The sequence below is a fragment of the Magnolia sinica genome, chromosome 12 (assembly GCF_029962835.1).
Source record: "Magnolia sinica isolate HGM2019 chromosome 12, MsV1, whole genome shotgun sequence".
In the NCBI taxonomy this organism is placed as follows: Eukaryota; Viridiplantae; Streptophyta; class Magnoliopsida; order Magnoliales; family Magnoliaceae; genus Magnolia; species Magnolia sinica.
In genome coordinates, this window is record NC_080584.1 from 46,345,152 (window position 1) to 46,366,997 (window position 21,846).

At 40.6% G+C, this 21,846-nt stretch overlaps 1 protein-coding gene across 1 annotated transcript in view; it reads right to left on the minus strand.

Moving 5' to 3' along the window:
• Positions 1–286: 286 nt before the first annotated feature.
• The window catches only part of LOC131221309 (organelle RRM domain-containing protein 2, mitochondrial-like), a 28,226-nt gene continuing 6,666 nt past the window's right edge, over positions 287–21,846 (minus strand). The window contains exons 2-4 of the mRNA XM_058216518.1: positions 2,659–2,727; positions 2,472–2,578; positions 287–606 (exon numbers count right to left, since the gene is read on the minus strand). Coding sequence (XP_058072501.1) covers positions 508–606; positions 2,472–2,578; positions 2,659–2,727 — 275 coding nt within the window. The 3' untranslated portion in view covers positions 287–507. The remainder of the gene's footprint in view (positions 607–2,471; positions 2,579–2,658; positions 2,728–21,846) is intronic.

Sequence of the window (21,846 nt, forward strand, 5' to 3'; positions counted from 1 at the left end):
GGATGGACTTGCTCCAAAAATCCCCTACAATACAGCAACACTACATTTCAAATATATGGCCTGCAGTTATGAAGAGAAATACTGCCATGGTCTGTATTCAATGGAGGAAAATGACCAAAGACTAACCACAAGGAAGACTCTTGGAACAGATCAAAGGGGTCTCGATTGCCAAACAACAGGCTCACTTGTAAGAACTGAGAAACTAAGTGCACAGCACTAACTCTGGTCGATAATCTTATAATTCCTCTAAAACAGAAAGGGAAATTGATTAATACAAACCTCCAAATAATTCAAAGTTCTATAATGTTTATATAATAAATGTTTATGTTAAAACTCCTTCCTACCCATCCGTTGACTAATCAAACCGTTTTCACAGAGTGTGAAAGAGAATTCTCTTTCATGGCTATTCTTCAAATCATAGAGTTCTCTTAAGACAAAATTGAGAACACAAACCCATAAGTTGTTCATATCGGTACAGTTCAACATCTCTGAAAATAATAATTCGAGTTATGGAAAGCCCGACGGAGAAGGTCCGTTGGTCTGCGGCGGCGGCGGCGGCGATCTGGGTCTTGCATACTCCGCAAAAATTACCCAACCATCTAAGAACTACATGAGAAGAAAATAAATATCAGAGATTCAAAACATAAGATAAAAGATAGAATGGTGGAAATAACCTTAGGGCACATTTGAAATCATGGATTCCAGGAGAAAAGAAAAGAAAACGCAATGATGTTTCACCATCAGACGAAAATAATGGATATGGCTGTGTTTGATTTGAAAGGAGAACTCATGTGAAAAAGCCTAACAATGACTGTGTGGAATCCATTTTTGTTAACAAATCAAATGGCAAAAAAAATGTCAAATCAAGGAAAACTATTTTCTTTTCCCATGGAATTCATGATCTCCAACAGGCCCTCCTTGGACTTTCTACAATGTGAAAGACTGAAGCAGAGTGTGATCGTTTCAAAAGACTAGTAATGCAATGAAAACGAAAGCGGGGCCGCACTGCAGCTGAAAGGAAGTGGGCATTTCTGTTATTTTGTTGAAAATATGGTTTTCTTGTTTTGGAATTAACAAATCAACCCCAATTAATTGGGATAAAGACTCGATGATAATGACGGGCAGTGACAAATCAATGTGTCTAGTAATTAGATAAATTCATGAGGAATTATAAGGTCCCGATGAATTAGGGTGTGTAGTGCTCTGATGCACCTGGTACATACAAATGGGGCCTGTGATTTAGTGATCCAGACCGTTGGTTGAGACCCTAATGGATTGAGATTGCCCCAAAATCTCCATTCTGGACGAGATCCCAAACCTTCAATCAGCAGCCTGTAAAGAAAGACCTTCAAGGGCATAGAGAGAAGTCCAAAGATCCAATAGTCTCCCAATCTGGAGGATTTTTGGGGAATCTTCCATCAAAGGTGGGCCCCCATCAGAACAATGAAATGGATCAATGAACCATAAGCCACACTTCCACACACTTGGGCATTTGGACACTATACCCTGATGGTCATGGTACCCTATAGTTCCAACCAATACAAGAGGTTCAAACCTTCCTGCAAAATCATATGCTGATTCTTATACAAAAAGAAGCAATCCAGAATTTCATCATCCCGATGTATGGTCTAAGATGCTCGGATTTGGCATGGATATTAGGGCTGCAACTTGGGTTTGGCTCAACCTGGACCCAATTGACCCAACGCAAATTTGCATCAGGTTGGGTTGGGTTGTCAAGGTCCTTGGGTTGAGTTTGGGATGGAAAATGCCAACCCAAATTGAAATTGGGTTGGGTTGGGTTGAGCAAATTCAGGCTGGGTTAGTAACAATCACATGTATTTGTGTTGGATCAGGTCCAGTCAGGTCGGGTTGTAGAGGAATTCGGTTGGGTCCTCTAGAGGTTCAGGTTGGGTTGGACTCAGGTTGACCCTCAACCCGCCCGGGTTGCACCCTTTGTGGACATGACACGAATGACTTCTGCAACTAAAATTGAAGAATTGAGCATGATATGATATGGACATGTTAATAGTTTTTAAGTATCTCGAAATCATAAAACATGGTGAGGGAAAAATAATCTAGAGACTGCTAGTCTCGAAGATAATCTTGAGGTGCCCACACAAGGAGAGATTGGCAGGTCAATTAGCGTGACATGCCAAATTTTCATGGTTTTATCAGGTGGGGGTGGGGGCGCAGCATGAACATGCCTTGGACCAAAAATCAGGCTAGTCCATTCGTCAGGCAGAAAACACACCCATTTGAGATACAGTCATCAAATGGGCCATGTGCATGTTCATGGTGGTCAGCATCTCGCACACCCATGCCATGGAAATCACCTTGGAACTTCTCACTAATATTCTTTCATTCTAAATGTCCAGTCGGTAGGAGCCTAGTTGTGATGATGACTAACTTTTCATAATCTCGCACAGTGAAATGTATAACTCATGTAAATGCTAAGGGTGATGTTAGCTAACCTTTCCATCCATGCCCTTTATACCTTCGGCGGCGTCTTCTAGGGTTTCATATCTTACAAAACCGAAACCTTTAGAATATCCTGAAACCCGGTCTGTTACAACTCTAGCTGCAAATCAAAGTATCATATGAGAATTGGTATTCTCAAAGATGCAAATTTCTCAGTAATTCTAGAAGTGAAGCACGTACCATGGACAACTTGGCCAAATTTCGAAAAGGCTTCTCTAAGACCCTCTGATGTTGTACGTTTGCTAAGCCCTGTACATCAACATTTATTTAAAAGCAATAAAAAATGAAGGTTAACATGCGGGTGTAAAATACCATTTCCCACGATTGAGAAATATTTAGGCATAGCATGTACAAACTCAACTGACTATTACAGTAAAGAAAGAAGGGATTTTTACAGCACAGAATTCCTCAGTAATTATAATTTTACTGCATAATGCCTCTGGTAATCAGAATTTGTCCGGTGCCTTTCTGTGGGGAGAAATTACCAAAATGCCCTCATCTTCTTTTTTCTTGTTTAACAAGCGGTAAAGTTGAGAATTGTGGGGGCCACGTGGTATGTGCACCACACACAACCCATCCATAATATGCAACCCAACATGACGATTAGACGAACCAAAAATCTGGCTGGTCAAATAATCAGATGAGCTAAATGCGAATTTAGATGTGTTTGGCTGGTGTACATTGTTTTTCATTGTGTGCCCAACTCCTCATTGGATCAGCCATATTTTTATGTTCAGTTGATCATCATGGTAGGGTGCATCTGTTAGACAAGTTGGATGTCATACATAAACCACCTGGGCCCAATAATTATTGAATTTACCACTTTTTAAATAAGAAAATAAAGAAGGCAATTTGAACATTTCACCTCTCCAAAAGCACATCGAGGGAATTTTGATTCTTGGGGGCATTTTTTGGTAAAATTAGAAATAGTGAGGAATTTTGCAGTAAAAATCCCCAAAAATAACCGTTTCACTTACTACTTTGTAAATCATTAAGCCATAAGCATGAAATCAGATAATCATAATAAGTTTTGTTTTCTTCTTGGTAAGAATGTATCAGTTTCACCCATGTTGCCGTGGCAATCCAGTCCAGTCAAAGGTGACTAATTCTACTAACCAGCAGATGTTCTGGTCAGGGACTCTAGGTTAGGATAGCATCGTCTGGTTCTCAGTTTGTACAAGGAGGGCTCATTGATCAGTAATCCAGACAGGAGATGATGGGTCACAGAGTGAGTCGATCATGCCCTTAACATCCGCCAAATAGGAATATCCAGGCCAGCCAATATTTCACCCTTTCTTTCATTTGAATGTTGACCATGCTGTATTTCTTTTCCCGGTCATCCATTTGCATGGTACCAACGGAAGGGTTAATACTGTCCTATCAGAGTTACAGCTGCAATTGACCCAACCCAAGTGCCGTTCGGATTGATTTCCATTGTCAAGGTCCTAGGGTCAGGTTTGTGTTGAAAAATGACAAACCCGATTTGAATTCAAGTTGGGTTTGCCGAGCAAGTTCGGGTCAGGTCGTGTTAGGTTAGGTTGGGAATAATCATGTGGATTTGGGTTGGGTCAGGTTAGGTTGGGTCAAGTATAGAGGACTTCGGGGTTGGGTACATCGTAACAGGTTGGAATTCAGGTTGGGTTGGGTTGCGGGTTTGTCCTCTTGAGGTCAGGTTGGGCTCTGGTCAAACCTCAACCTGACCCAAAATGCCCAAGTTGAACCTCAACCCGACCCAACTAGACACTTTTTTTCATTTGAATGTCGACCATTGCTGTATTTCTTTTACTGGTCATCTATTTGAAAGGTACCAATGGAAGAGTTAATACTGTCTTGTCAGATTTGCAGCTGCAATTGAACCAACCCGAGTGCGGTTCAGATTGATTTCCGTTGTCAAGGTCCTCTGGTCAGGTTTGTGTTGGAAAATGCCAACCTGATTTGAATTCATGTTGGGTTCGTTGAGCAAATTCAGGTTGGGTTAGGTTAGGTTGGGAATGATCACGTGGATTTGGGTTGGGTCAGTTCGGGTTGGGTCGAGTACAGAGGACTTCAGGGTCGGGTATAGCCTAACAGGTTGGAATTCAGGTTGGGTTGGGTTGCGGGTTCGTCCTCTTGAGGTCGGGTTGGGCTGTGGTCGAACCTCAACCTGACCCAACCCGCCCGAGTTGCACCTCCAGTCAGAGTGCTTCTTGGGGCATCGGCCATCCATTGTGGGGCACAATTAGGTGATTTGAGAAAGATAAAAGTACATTTTTCCCCTCTTCCATTGTTCGAGTTATAGGTAACCACATCCCCGGAGTCTATCATTGCCTCATTAGAGAATTCCAAACTGAAAATAGATGGATTCACTTCTAAGAAGATGCAATATCACGACGAACATCTACCATCAATATCCTCCCCAACTAGCAAACAAGTGAATGCAGTTTACTTGACAAGTAAACTTCACTATTCATTATTCTTCAGATCTCTTGATTCTATCAGCTCCAAATTAAGGGAGGACTTTGCAGAAGGCATGTAAAGAAAGATTTGCAGATCTTATCAGCATGCTTGATTGGTAGAGCACAGATTGGATTCCTAGACATTTCCAAGTATCAATACTATAAAAAGAAATTAGAAGGAGATTAATCAAAGGAGCGAAGAGGATCCTCACAGGATATGTTTCAAGGCTCTGCCCATGTGTAAAATCCAGGCCATTCATTGGGTCAGGCATACATACCCCAGCCCAAAATCAGGCTGGTCTACTCCTATGCAGGCAACGCATATGTATGAACAAAAAGGACAAATAAATAACTGCTTGTCTATATTCAACATACAAAACACAGCCACCTGATGGAGTGCAGAAAATGCTTTTTTAAGTATAGGTTTTTTGTTTGTGTTTATATATCATGATCTGAGCCTTATCCTAGTTAATTGGGGTCAGCTACCCCAGTCCTGTTCTGGCAGTCCACTCTATCCAGGGCAATACCTATCAGTTAGACCATAGGTCATCAATTCATTTCTTACTACCTCCATCCACGTCTTTTTGAGCCTTCCCCTGCCCTTTTAGAGCCTTCAACTTGTACCAACTCAACCCCTTCGACTGGCACAGTTCTTGGACTTCGTTGTGCATGACCAAACCAGCCAAGTTTACTTTCCCGCATCTTTTTACCTATTGATGCTGCTCCTAAGTTCTCTAGACCATAGGTCATCAATGCATTTGTTTTTTTAATTATATCCTTCCTTGTCATGCCACTCACCCATCTCAACATCTTCATTTCAGCTACACTCATCCTATAAACATGCTGTTCCTTAACTGTCCAACATTCTGCCCCATAAAGCATGCCTGGCCTTATAGCTATTCTATTAAATTCCTTTTCAGTTTGGGTGCTACACGACGATCACATAAAACTCCAGAGGCACACCAGCTTGAATTCTATGGGTAACATCCTTCAAAATCTCTTCACTCTCGTGAATCTGATAATTCCACACCTCCACCCCCAAATTCTCTCCTACTCCCTCTCACTGTTTGCGCAAGTGCAACAAGGTAGACGCAACAAGATCAAAATGATCATAAATCTGATGTACATACCAGATTCAAAGACCAACTTGTTACAAACTCAACAATTAGGCCATACAATTGAGAAATACCACAGATGAAGGTGTGGGGGCCTAGCAACTAATGGTATCAGAAAATCAAGCAACACGTGTTAAAGAGCCATTTCACTCAAAATGATCATCACCCACCATAGAGAGAGGCTGTGGCATTTATAAGCCCCTGACCAGTCCTTACTGTTTGGCTCCATGGAATACTAAACGGATGTGAAACTATTTCCTGGAAACAGATTCCCAGTGAAAGAGATTTTATCTATGGTGTTTGAGTTCTGGGAAAGCTATTCTTAACATGGTATGCCAAAACAATTATGTAACTGCTGTTACATAGTGGTAATGGTAACCGTTGCGCGTTACTAGGCCGAAACGGCCAATATAGAAAAATGACCAGTAACAGTCCTGAAACAGTTTTTTTTTTTTTTTTAAAGGAAAGGCCGGAATGGCTGTATCGAAATGGTAATGACAGTAGCCATGATGGCGACTGTTAACGTTATGGAACACCTTCATTCTTAGGAAAATCCAATTTTGTATTTGGATATTGGGAAACAGATTTTAGGAAAGGAGAGGCCTTTTATCCTTTTCAAAAATATGACGTTTTGATAGAAATCGATTTCCCAAAATTTTGCAACTAATCTTAAAGATAAGAATCATAATTTTGGGATTCCTAGCACCCAAACATAAATTCACCCTCTCACTACTGGAATCCATTTCCCAAGGGTTGGATTCGAAGGAACCAAACGACCTTTTAATTGATGGATTTGCATTGGATTTGGATTTGACAAATTCCAAAATTCAATGTTTGGGAATCAAACTACAAATCCATGGATTTGGACGAACTCACATGCAAGTTATAGATTAGAAAATGTGCAACTAGCTGCATGTGAGGCCAGACATGGGGTATGTACAACATCCAATCCATCCAACAGGGTTGCCCGATCATGAAAATAGATTGGCCCAAAATTCATGTGAATCCAATCATCATGTCGACCACATGATAGAAAAATGACCAATCACCCAGAAACCTTGAAATTCGTTTGATGACCCACTTGATGGTTGGATCAGCATGATTTTGGGGCATCCCATTGGATGTCATACACACAATTGGGAAAATATATTAATTTAGGTGAATCCCCAACAAAAAAGCAAGCATGAGAGATTTGAAATCCATGGATTTTGCAAATTCCTGCCCCAACTACCTCACTGAAACAGCCCATAAAATTTCTTTCTATTTAAAACAATGATAACTTTTTTTTTTGAAAGGCAACAATGACAACTCCCTTCTACTGCCATAAAGAAACTTTCTAAATAAAAAATGAATATTAGAGAGCAAAATATTGCTTAAAAAATGCAAATCCACTATACAAAATCAATAATGCCAATTAAATAAATAATACCAGTTGAATAGGACATATAATGGCTGTAGCTGGTTGTATACACTTAAAAATAACAATCTGTAGACAGATATTGTTGGAAATAGATGCTGAATATAGAAAACACTATGCTGGAAATATGTAATAAACTATAGGAAATAGCATCTGATTGGTATATCTGGCCACCCAATGACCCAATTGATTATATGGGGCCCATGGTACAATCATTAGACTGGATAGGCTCCCAACTAAATCTGTGGGTCCCTCAATGTAATTAGACCATAGATTTGGTCCAGACCTGTCATCAGAACATGGATCTGATCAAAACCCTAAATCAAGACAATTTGGACCACCAATGTCATCCGAACATTAAAAATTGAATCTTTGGATGGTTGGATTTGTCAGATCTTTGATCAGGCACCCTTGGATGGGCTTGATCATGAATTGGCTAGCTTATAGGACCATCTGGGACCCATCTAACAGATGTGTGGCTTGGATGCATCAGTAGATTCCTGTAGATATCACCCCTCAATAGAGTATATAAGTTAACTAACGCAATCCACCCTTAAGGACGTCTTGCATCGATTCAATCCATAAATTGCACAATATCGTGTGAGCATCCATGTCCTCAATCTAAGCCTAGCCTAACCTAGGTCAGAATCAAACTTCACCAGAAACCCCATTCCCAGCATAGGGTGTGAGGCCCAACTCAATCCAAAGTGGTGTGGGACCCAATCTGGAATAGGGTTGGGGCCAAGGTATTCAATAATGGTAGCAATGGCCATTATGGTCCTCTAACAGTGAAAATCTTTTTCAAGGAAGAAAATGTAGCTGCCCTGTATCAGACCGTTACGGGCATTACAACCCCATATCGCCTGATGGTTCCCATCATTACCATTACTTAACAGCCGTTAAGTAACCATTTTTTAATACCATGGTAGGGACCCACATCCACTTTTCTGTACACAATATCTGCATGCAGGAAAAACTTTTCAGCGTTCCAGGGATTCGGCAACAAAATATGGGCCCTTGTAACGGACAAACTTTTTCAGTGCCCAAGGCCGATGCCAACTCTTTTAACAGTCTTCGGCTCTGATTTTTTAGGTTTTCCATGTCCAATTCCTTTGATTGATATGTCCATCTTGTTGCCCATCAAATTACCATTGCAATGGACCTAATTTCAGCTCAATCAGACCAATGGGCACCAAGTTATGATTGAAAAACCGAACAGTGCATGAGATCAATTGATTATTGCAAGCTGAAAAGTTGATCCGACTTGTAGACCTTATATCTCCCTAATCCCTAGGAATTTGACCCTCAAATCAAAACTATAGTTAGCCTATCCAATTTCCTTTCAAACAAGCTATAAACACCCAAACCCCGACGCCTGAGAACCGAGTTATGACCGAAAAGCTGAGAGGTAGGTGTGCAGGTAAAACGATGTATGAAATTATCCAAAACCCAAATTTGAAATTTCATTGAGCCGTTGACCCTTTTTTACCAAAATACTGTAAAAGACTTAGTTTGACCTTAACCTATAATCTTTTTACAAAACTTCCCCCTAACAACCTTACAAACGTGAAATCCCAATTCTACCCTTCCCAAGCTCCAAGATCATTACAAGTGTCTCAATCCCAACCATTCAACTTCAAACCCTCTAGAAACCTCCTAGAACCAAGGTATCCCGTATCGGTATCGGTTGGCGTAACGGTGCCCTCCAAAACCGATACGGATACGGGGGCGTAACGGCCCGTAATTGCACATTTTTTTTTGCCAAAAAAATATGAAAAAATATGGATTAAATCCGGAATATTCTAAGCATTCCAAATATGCATTCATTTATAAATTGGAACATGTTTATGGTGGTGTAACGGTCCACTCTTTGGTGAGAAGTTGTATCGGACTGTCTGATTAATTTTTGAACCAGGTAACCTGAATTTGACTACAAAATTCATATATTTAATTTTCTAAATATCTAATTTATATACTTAACAATTTAATATCTTTCTCCCAATAGTTCTTTAAAAAAATGAAATTAAATTAAGGTAGATGGCGTTGCCAATTTCGGGCTGACTTGGAGGACCAATCTATGCCCCAAATTAGCCTCAAATTCATGCAATTTATTGCCATTATCCCACTTATGTATTGGTGGACATTTATTGGATAGTGAATCATGAAAAAAATCAAAAGGCCCTATTTTAAAAAATAAAAGTCCACAAAATAACAATTAAAACTATTCAAATAATTTGATTTTGGCATTGTGAGTTAGCAATTGCAGTTCATAATTTAATCGGTAAATTTTAAGTTAATATATGTCTCGTGTACAATTTTTTAAGGGCCCGAATTAGGCGGGACTTGGATTGTGAAGTGTAGCACACGTGTCAAAGTTTTTTGGGGCCCACCCATGATAAATGTGTTATATCTAAACCGTCCATTCATTTGACGAGATCGTCTTAAGGCTTGACACGAAAAATAATACAAATCTAATTACCAAGTGGACCACACTGCAACAAGCAGTGGGGGATTAAACGTCTACCATTGAAACCTTTTTTGGGATCACAGAACTTTTGGATCAATATGAAATCTGTTTTTCCTCTTCATTCAGGTCTTTTTGACCTTATGAACGGATTGGATGGAAAATAAATGTTATGGTGGGCCTACGAATTGTTTAACGGTGAACATCATCATCTCCACTGCTATTTTTGGTGTGGTCCAGACGATCTTTGGATACGATTCATTTTTTGGGTAATGCTCTAAAATGATATTTAAAAATAGATGAACGGTGTAGATATAATAAATACATCACTGTGGAGCCCATATAACTTTGATCTCCTTTGAACCGTTTGTACAACTCGAAGCTCGAGGAGTGTCAGCGCTCGTCTTAGCGTGACACGTACCTACAACAGCTGTCCGAGAAGAGGAAGAAGAAGAAGAAGAAGAAGAAGAAGAAAGAGAAGAAGAAAGGTAAGTTTTTTTTTTTTCAAGGCCCGTAACAGCCGTTACAGGTCCGTAACGGCCGTTATGGCCTGTAATAGCCCCGTAACGGCTGTTATGGTTACAATATCGGCCCATTGCCCGTTACGCCCCCGTATCGCATAACGGGCCCCACCGTTACCGTTGCGTATCGGCCGTTACGTAACCGATTTGGGATACCTTGCCTAGAACCCTCCCTTAAACTCAATACTCCTCAATTCACTACAATTTATGGTCTGATCACCCAATCAACAACCCATGGCCTAACTTGTCATTCATCTAACGATTCACTATCTTTTAGATCACCTAATTACAACACTAACAACCCTCTCCTCCAGAGGCCCTTTTTTTTGGGGGGCGGGGGGGGGGGGACTCTTGGTAAGAAAATTTTTGCTAGCAGTGGAGAAGGCGGACTTGAGCCAAGAACTAGTAGCTTTGGGAGTTCTTCTCCCCCAAGGCCAACGAGTAACTCTTCGGAGTGGTTAGCTAAGGTTTCGGAAACCTTTGGAAGGAGAATTATTCCCTTGTTTTTCCTTCCTCGATTCACTTTTAAAGATCAAGTAAGACACACAAGGTAAGACACTCCTTCAAAAGGCAATTGAGCGCCACATCAACAAGAACAAAGTCAAGCATCAATCCTACTCAATTTGAAGATGAAGCATCAAGACATTGGGAGAACCAAATTCAGGCATCAATTTTATGCTCAAGACATACATAGTCCTGGCATGCCACACATAAGCCTTCTAGAGTTCATACGAATGGAAGATAAATATGATCCTAGTCGTCTATACTTCTATGATATGTTATATCCTACACAAGGACGCAATGGTTGGCAAGTGGGGGCAAGATTGCCATTGGTGCACGTGCAGCTTAAGGTTGCTTGTCAATTTTCTGCATCTTACATGGGTGCTTTCAACTTATGCATGCCATTGTCTTCACAACTCAACTCAGTACCTAGAAAAGTCAGTGAGTTAACTCAATTCCATCAAGACCCATGACAAATCGTGGATATAATTTGGTTATTCTATTGTACATGACAAATCATCCAATACTTACCAGCCTGTTGCAACTTTCCCAACTTGACCAAATCCAGGATTTTTTTAATGGGTAACAAATCCAATCATGCCTAGCGAGTTTATCTAGCACTGCATGATAGAGACCTCAACTTTTTTGGCAAATTCCTCTTTCCAAATAATGCACAAATATGGTTAGGCGGAAGTACAATGTTGGTTATGATCAGTGTTTTAAATATCAACGATATCAGTCGATATATCCCACATGTTTGATCCGGTAAACATTTTTTTATTCTCGATCCTTTTCTTTTTTTGTAAATCATGTTAAATCAGTGTCAAATTGTTACAAATCCATGTTTTTTCATGTCTTGCATGAAAAATCATGGATTGGGAGCTTCGATTTTGAGATTTGTAGAAGGACCAAGCTACAAAATTTTGAAAAAAAAATCCCAATTTCTCACAAATTGATTGCAATCTTTGTGTCCAAACATAAAATGAAACATGTATGTAACCTGATTTAGTGATTCTTCTTTTGCTTTTGAATATATTGCTTGTGTTTCCACGCGTCTTTTTTACATTTATAAATTATATGAATAAACTTTGAATATACTTGCATCAATTTAGTTAGACAACACATAGATTAGGACCCCATACAAAGAAAACCCATTATATTCACTTGTTTTTTTGTAATGTTTTGATTTTTAAGTGTGTATTGATGTCTTTTTTAACAATCACTAAAATTTCGTTGAAAAAATCTACCAATTTCCAATGTTTTCCCATGTTTCCAACAACAACGATACATTATGCGATACAACTGATATATCCCGTGTGATAACCGATACGTATCCGTATCCCAAAGGTGCGATATGTAATGCGATACCGATATTTCGAACATTGGTTATGATTGTGTTTGCATGTGGATGGTGTGTGGTAAACATGCATCAGTGGCTTCCCTACTATTTTGAGACAATTGCTTAAACACAACCCTACATGTGTGACTTCATGCTTAGTGGCTTGCCTAGCAATGACACCTCTATGACCTACTTTGCCTATTGTTCTTTAGGTAGTTCATGTAATAGCCGGGTTGGCGCAAATAATGGGTGGGACCTTACTGGCAAGTGTCAGTGTGAACCTTTGCCTTCGCCAATTTAAAAGCCAAGATAAATGAGGAAGGTTGGTGTCTAGTAGGAAGCTTATCATAAAAGTTTTGGTGATCTACAGTTTAAGACCCGGCCTTGAATTCATGGGGGACAGGCTACAATGATGATGATAATAATCATTATATAATTCAAGAAAATTGTAGAACACTTAAGTAAAAATCAGATTCCAATTTTATTTTTTTTCAGTCTTTCAACAGTTTGTTGGGTTGTAATCTAGTGTAAGACCATCCCAAATCTGTTCGTTCTTTCCCTTTCTCCTCAATCCCAAATTTGGGAACTTTAGGGCATGTTTGGAATGGGGTTAAACTGGGAAGGAAAGGAAAAAAGAAAACTGTGACATAAGCTGATGGTGAACTAACAACAGCGTTAAGGAAACCCTTCGCACTTATTTGTTTTGCTACTGAAAGTTCCGAAAATGCGCTTTGCATTTTTTGATGTTTGGTTTAGCATTTTTCAAGGAAAATTTCTTTTTCCTCCAATTTTCCATTTAAAATGTCACATCAATGGGTAACTTCTTTTCCCACCAATTGGCTTTTTAAAAAAGGATTTACTCCCTTGCTAAGGAAATGGTCAATTTCTTCTCTTTTTATGTTTCTCAAACAGAGGAAAACTTAGATCAAAGGAATACTATTCGCTTTCCTTAGTTTTCCTCCAATCCAAATCCAAATGTGCCCTTAGTGACTTTATTTTGTCATACCACCACCATTTGAGAACTCAATATCTATATGTTTGTTCTCCAATCCTCTGAAGATTTTTTGATGATTCTAAGGAGATGAAGCTCATTTTTGGTGGTTTATAATCCAGGATTTTGCTTATGAAAGTCCAGACACCAACTTCCCAAATGACAAATCCAACTAATTAAAGCAAAATCTTTTCCTCCTAATTATATTGTGTTTCCATATACAATCTAGCGAGGACATCAAAGTCCACCTGGAGGACATCTGGAGCGTCCTCCAACAGTTGGACCATGTAGATCATTTGGATTTTAAAAAAAATAAAAATGGGCCAGCCGTTCGCACAAATCAACAATTGTTGTTGATCCAAAAGGTCAGATCCATGTATGGCCTGCCGCTCTCCAACAAATCAAGAAGCATGGATAAGTGGAGTATCCAAGTATGCGGATGACAAGTGGCCCACGACAGAAATTGAAGCCAAATCTTACCAAAGCCCACCAAGGCAGGCCTAAGCTACATACAAATGAAATCCAAGTGCATGCAGAAATTTTGAGGGCCCACTTTGGGCCTTCATATCTCAATCTTTACAAGCTGGATTTCCATGATTTTTGCATCATTGCACAGCTAACATGTCCACCTGTCAAAAAGGTGCTTGGGTCTCTGTGTCAACTTTTTCACACTTGCTGTTTGAAAGCCTCCAAAAAAACAGACTTTAACTATCATGGGCAGACTGTAAAACATGTGTGAACGCGACTTTGGCAGAAATTTCTTCTGCTTCCTCCATATTTTTCAAATTTCTCAAACCATTGTGTAGGCCCCAATCTCAAGTTCATGCGGGTCCCACGCAAAAACATGGATCTTCACAAGTTCTCCCACGCAAATTGAAGGATTCAGTTGTGGGAGAGGGAAGTGTTTGTTTCCAAATGTTAGAAACTAAAAGGGCCTGTTTGTATGAGGGTAAACTAGCAGAGCATTCAATTTGTGTCTGCAGGACATTTGCTCTTGCTTGGGAAGTGGAGGATGCCACAATATGTTGTTTGCCTTTGCCATCCCCACCTCAACAAGGAAGTGTAGCTTCTTCTCCTTCTTTTTTTCAAAAAGTCAAATGGAGGTAAAAGAGTTTGCCTCTGATGCGACATTTTAAATGAAAAAATTGGAGGGAGACGAGGTTTTCCTTTGTGGAGTTGCAAGTTGCAACCTAAACACTCAAATGCAAAGACAGAGCGTTTTCCATGACTTTTCTTTAGCAAAATGAACAAGTGCAAAGGGTTTACTTCCCCTAGTGCTGAAGTCAGTTTGTCATCCGTTTATGTCACAAGTTTGCTTTGCCATTGCATTCTCCTAGTTAATCCCCAATCTAGATAGGCCTTTAATGGCTAAGAAGTGGAAGCAAGAGTGGGAGCATGAATCCAAACTGCATTTAGAAGTAGGAGTGGCATCAGCATAGAAGGATTAGGTGACTAAGCACAGAGGGAGGGAATATGAGTGTCCATGATGTATGGGAATGTTTTATTCCACTATATGTAACCAATGTTTGAAGTATCGGTATCGCGACAAGTTTCATTGGTCAGGGATATGGAAACAACATTCATATTGCTGATAATCAGAAATGTGGGGAAAACGGCGGAATTTTTCAGTGAAACTTCAAGAGATGCTAAAATGCATATATTTGCATATTTAGGAATAAAAAAAATTGCAACAAAATTGCAAAATAAAATAAAATAATGTATATACAATAAGTTTGCATTTAATGGAGGTGTAAAGCATGTGTTGTCAAAAGAAATTAGTCCAACCATCCCACCAATCCCATTTATCCATCCAACCATCCAAACATCTATCGATATTTTAGAATGTAGACAACACACAATATCTCGTCGACAACTAAAAAGGAAATGAAAGACTATGGCCTCAATAATGCCCATGTTGCAAATTGCAATAAAGATAATCTCGCGATATTATCATTAACAATTTGAACATTACATACAACCATGTGCCATAAAAATTTTAAATTTGATTTTTTTTTTAATAAATAGATTTTTGGCAATATCGACACATTGGTAGTATTATCGAAATATCATAGATACACTGGTGGTAAAAGCAACACCTGGAATTTACGCAATCAACAATATCGGCGACACAAGCAACACTTGAAATTTATGCAATCGAAAATATTGGCGACACAAGTGACACCTGGAATTTACACAATTGAAAATATCAGCGATGTCGATACATTGATGATACTCAGTGATACATCGCTGATACGTAGAATTTCTGGTACTACCAATATTATCAATATCGCTACCACTGTTATCATTATCACCGGGCTGGAGATTACGGATAATATCAGGAATACTTCCAACAATGTATGTAACCAATAAATCTGCCACAACATTAGCCTCTCTACTAACATGGATACTCCATCTAGCCACTGTCTTTGATGTCCACTTACACCTTTCATTACATATACCGTAGACTTATGATAATGGAATTAAGTAGCGGTTTCAGAGTGCAACAAGCTTGGGACCGAAACCGGTCTGACTCAATCCAATTTCTGTCCCATATCAGTGTGGTGACTTGTTCCATTTTGGACCGAACCAATATGGCTCAAAAGATACTGTGCGTATTGGATGATTTTTCAAACCATGTTGCAAATGGGTAGATCACCAGAACTAAACCTCTTACAAGACGAGAGAAAGGCAACAAACATCCATGAGGTCTTCAGTTGTTGTTGATACATGCACATGGGCACATCATACTAAAAAAGGCTATTGAGGCATCTTGAACCACTATAACAAAAGCATAACAGAGAAGTAAATCCACCATCGCTACTGCCTGCTAATACAATTGAACCCCATATGCCGCATGTGTGTCCATGAGGGTAACTTATCTAAAGTCAATACATGCATATGGACTGATCTGTATTCTTTTAAAATATCCATGGTGGTGACAACTTGGGTGTCGATAAGAGATCTTTGAGACGAATGGCTCTATTATAACCAAAGATTTTATATTAAAATAACCAAATTTATTATTAATATTTTGAAAGACGAAATTTTATTAAGAGAAAACAAGAAAACCAACAACACAACAAGGGAAGCAAAAGAAAAGGAAAGAAAGAAAGAAAAAAAAAAAAAAACTATATAATCTGAACCCCCTGGCTGGCAAAACCCCCAAAGAAAAGCACTATTCCTAAGAAGCCCGGTCCCTGAACAAAATTAGGACTTTGCTAAATATCCCAACCTCTGACATTCTTGAATTATTGAAACACCGATTGTTTCTGCAAACACTTTGACGAGAAGTAATTTCTCGAATTCGCCTGGAAAGAGGAGCAAGAGTTCATGGCCCTAGTGCAGGGAGATATGACGGTGGCCCAATATGAGGCCAAGTTCACGGAGTTGTCTCACTTTGCCACCCATCTAGTAGCAGACGAACCGCGCCGAGTGTGTAGTTTCCTACGGGGACTAAGGAGTCAGATTGAGGGCAAGTTGGTTGCCCTAGAGCCTAGAGCTTCTATAACACCCAGAAAATGGTGCATGCGCCCTTACCTCCACTCTTGAGGTGTGACTTGGTGAGTTTTATTTTATTTTATTTTTATTTTTATTGGTTTGGTAGCGTCTCCCCTTAACAATGATATGACAACATCCAAAATATATATCGATTCAATTACATTATTACATTCCTAAATGAAAGAGTTAGCAAAAGATGAAAAGGAAATCCGCTACTCATCCAGCTACCTCGACTGGCTAAGGTTCCTTGAAAAGTTAAACAATAATGGAGTTAGCTTTAAAAGCCCAATGGGTATATCTCATCATGAGTAAATCAAAACGCAATAAACATAATAATGAGAATGTAATACAAGAGTCATCATACTAGTCATCAATACAATAGGCCATGAATGCAATGCAAGTATGGGCCATCTCCACATATCCCAATACAATAGGCCATGAATGCCATGAATGGAAATGCAAGTATGAGTAAATAATGGAAACACAATAAACAATATGATGAGAATGTAATACAAGAGTCATCATGCTAGTCATCAATACAATAGGCCATGAATGCAATGCAAATATGGCCCATCTCCACATATCCCAATACTGTCAATCTGAGTGAATAATAGGGACATCCCTTCTAACATGGCCTAACTCTCTTGCCACTACCCAACCATGGTGATGGGGTATCTATGCACTCAAGGTACTCGCCCACCCAACCCAATGGTAAATCACATTTAGATATGACACATATGGTAGGCTTGTTATACCTCTACTCCATCCGACCTCGGCAGTAGGACTCCCGCGGGTCTACATATCTATCATATTCAGCCCAATGATGAAGGGACACATTCGTGATAACCCTAACTTACCTCAACACTCGAGGACCCCAGTCTACAAAATACATCCACCTGACCCGGCCCAATAGGTAGGCTTCTCAAATCTCTTCTATATCCAACCTCGCTGATGGCGCATCAGTGTACTCAAGGGACTCACCGACCCGGCCCACTGGTAAAATGCATTTGGAAAGGATGCATTTGGTAGGCTCATTACACCTCTACTCCGCCACTACTCGATCTCGACGATGGGGTATCTGTGCACTCAAGTCAATGACCCACCAGATCCGATGATGAGGGTCTCAATGCGCAAGGGTATGAATATTTACGACTTATCAAAAGGTCCCAACATCCCACTCCCATAAATCCACCACCCTCAACAATAACCATGATCCCCATGTATGAGTCATCATGATGTAACGGTGAAATACATTCAATACGTGGCAAGTCTGCAAATAATACTAAAATGAACATTTATCGAAGTCAAGGTACATATTTAGAATCTATAATACGAGTTCACTCACAATTCACAATATCATGATTCAGAGGTCTAGGAATATCCGTATCCATACAGTAGATCAACTACATGAATCTATCATATAATTTTGATATCATCATTTATTAAAGTCAAGGTACACATTCTTAGTACATAACACAAGTCCACTCACAATTCATAATATCATGATCCGAAGGTCTGTGAATATTTGTATCGGTATGCAAGATCAATTACAAGGATCTGCCATACCACACTAGGCCTCTGTGCTACAGAAGGATTTCAGTAAAGTACTAGAACAAGGCTAACTGCACATCATAGAGGTGTATATCACATAAGTTAAATGTGTCACTTAAGTATACCCGAACAATAGTCTACATGTGCATACCATTGTGCACATTTCATTAGTCTAATATTTCCTTAGGAGCACAGAGGTCGTATCAGCGGGAGCAGCAAGTGTAAGGGTTACAGTATTAGTAAAGGCCACCGATTCAACAGAGGTCGTAATTCTAGTATTCGTTGAGGCTGCAATTTCAGCAGCAGCAGTTGAGACCCTAGCAACAGCATCAGCAACAGAAGAGAGATCGAGCCTCGCGCCTATCATCCCAAAGTTGGGTTTTTGCCTTGATGCAGGGAGACCCAAATGCTTCTTGATTCGTGGTGGAAGGTACCGTAGTCATTTTTGCATCCCCTACTAAGGTTCTTTTTTATTCCAAAGGTATACATTTTTTTATTTCTAATGCTTTTGCACAGACTTTAGGTATATTCTTTGAGCCCCTTGTGAAGCAGTTAGTCGCAAGGACACCTTTAGGGAGATCTGCCACCTTAGACCTTTCATGTAGATTCTGCCCTATATTAGTTGCAAATTTTGTGTTGTCCACCGACATGATCGTCCTGAAGATATCGTAATAGGAAGTTATTTTAGGGATGCATTGGCAGTCAGCATTTCACGCTACATTAGACTCCTGTGAGAAGACGATGACTTTCTCCACTCATGGGCAACCGTTATTCTAATACCTGAGGATGTTGAGAGAGGGACCACTGGCGAGCCTTCTAGCTCTCACGAGGAGACAAACAACCAGAGTTGAATATCGACTTGTTGCCAGTAGTCTGCAAGTTTCCAAATGTCTTACAGGAGATACTCAATTTACTACCTGCGAGAGGTGTTGACCAAAAGGAATAGATCCAATTGAAGGCCATACCGCTTACCTCTTGTGAGGGTCCAGTGAGGGTATCACAGTGAGGTGAGGCAACTTGGGAGCGCGAGGCCAAGATTAGAGAGAGATACGCTCATCTGTTTGATTAGTTGTTGTATTTGTGCCTTCAATTTCAAGGACAATTTTTTTTTTATAATGAGGGTATACTGTAATCTCTGGACTTTCGATATATATGCTTGGAGTTGAAGATTTACTATTCATGTGTACTTTCCGCATGTGTGCACCAAACTACATAACCCCGCTCAAGTATACTACCCCACGCACGTACGTACTCTCGCACATGTTCATAGCACATGCGCACATGCACACACAAATCTCTACATGTTGATTTGTTGACCAAAGAGCTGGACTTGTTGACCAATGACTTGAAATGGACCCCATATGCCACATCAACCCTCACTTTACACCTCGCTTAGCTTTTGTTGGCTTAGACTTAGTTCAAGTCAACAAAGAAAAGGAATTCTCTACCCACACCCCCCTCCTTTACCCATAACATCACTCCCCCTCTCCTCTCCCATACCTGGCCCATACTCTCTCTCTCTCTCTCTCTCTCTCTCTCTATATATATATATATATATATATATATATATATACCCATACTCTCCCTCTCCTCTCTCATATCTCCTCCCATGCTCCCCCATGCCAAAACTAATAGAGAGAGGAAAATCGTTGCTTTACACACTAGGTGAGTCATCTCGCTCCACTCTAGCCTTGTTCTTTTTGGGCTCAAATCGAGCCCACCATGTTGTATGTGCTATATCCATGCCATCCATCCTCTTGACCTAGGGCGTGGTTGCAGCAGGACGCTGCAACGTTTGGCGGGTGGGTAGGAACCATAGTCCCAGCCATGGGCCCCACTGTGATGTGTGTAGAACATCCATGTCGTGCATTTGGTGGACCCCCTCCTGGTTGTGGGCAACCCCAAAAATCAGCCATATACGAAGCTCAGGTGGCCCACACGGCAGGGAAACAGTGTGATTGAACTTCTGCCATTGAAACCCCTTTCTGGGTCCAGAAGTTTTAGATCATTATGAAATTTGTTTTTCCTCTTCGTCCGGGTCTGTGTGACCTTACCAACGGACTGGATGGAAGATAAACGTTATGGTGGGCCCCACGTGGGACCCACCTGACGGGATAGCGGATTGGCTGGTGAAGCGCTAACGGCAGCTACACTGCTGCTGTCATGACGTCAGCAGGTTCAGTCGGTCCCACCTGTATTGGCATCAACAGGGTCTGTGGGACCCACATGTGGTATGTCTTATATCCAAACCATTCATCCGTTGAACGGTGTGCACCAGTAGCCCTCCTAGCTGATGTGGGTCCCATATGATATTTGTGTTACATCCAAAATGTCCATCTGCACGGACGTCAGAAGTTCCGTGGACCTCATCATGAGGTATGTGTATTATATTCAAACCGTCCATCTGTTTATCCACACCGTCCAGATTGTGCTGGACGGTGCTGGACAAGGTTTAGACGGTACTGATTTGCATAGGCAATGTTTGGATGGTGCCGATTTTTAGGACAATGTTTGGACAGTGCTGATCATCATTAGTGGGCCATGTGCCCCATAGAATGATAGTGTACAGTGATATACATGTTACACATACAACTATTGAAATGATTTTAGATGTAATCCAAGCTCCTATCTGTGAGGCCACTTTGATGTATTTTGTGGCCCATTCGAGAGGCCCGCTTTGATATACTTGTGGCCCATCATGATGTATCTTTGACCCATGAGCGGGGCCCACCTGTTGTGTATTTGAGGCCCGTGTGATGAGGCCCATGTGATGTATTTGAGGCCCAGGTGCAGGGCCCACCTGTTGTGTATTCAAGGCTCGATGTAATGTATTAGGGCCCGTGGGTTGAGGCCCATTGTGATGTATTTGGGGCCCATGGGTTGAGGCACATTGTGATGTATTAGGGCCCGTGGGTTGAGGCCCATTGTGATGTATTCAAGGCCCATGGTTGAGGGAGCAATGTTAGTTAAATGGCCACATTGTTGGGCAATGATGGTTTAATGTCCACATGGTGACCTTCCTTTAGGCCTTGTTCAGCTGATTCCGATTGTTGAGGGCGATTATCAAGGCCAATTCCGGTTTGTCGAGGCCGGTTATTAGTGCCGGTTATCAATACCGATTATCGATACCGATTATGAGTATGTGACAGTATAGCATCATGATACCTACACCTTGAAGCCACCTTGTGTATATATTAGGCTCATGGGAAAGTCCAGTTTATTGCGATAGAGAGGGTAAGGAAGCTCACTTATTGCACTTAGACTCAGATAAGCCCTCGGTGGGGGGATATTGTGACGCTCCATCACTGTGATCACATGTGGGCGGACACTGATGTGGGCGGGGCCTGAGGAGCCTGAGCGAGCTACCAGTGATTGACAGGCTACTGTGCTGAAAGGCTACTGTGCACACAGTGAAGGCAGAACTTTGTCCCACATCGGTTGCATTGTCCGATGTTGTGGTGGCTATAAGTTGGATTCTTTCCTTAACTATCGTGACGTGTTTTAAATCATTGAGTTTATCTTGATATTTGGACTAG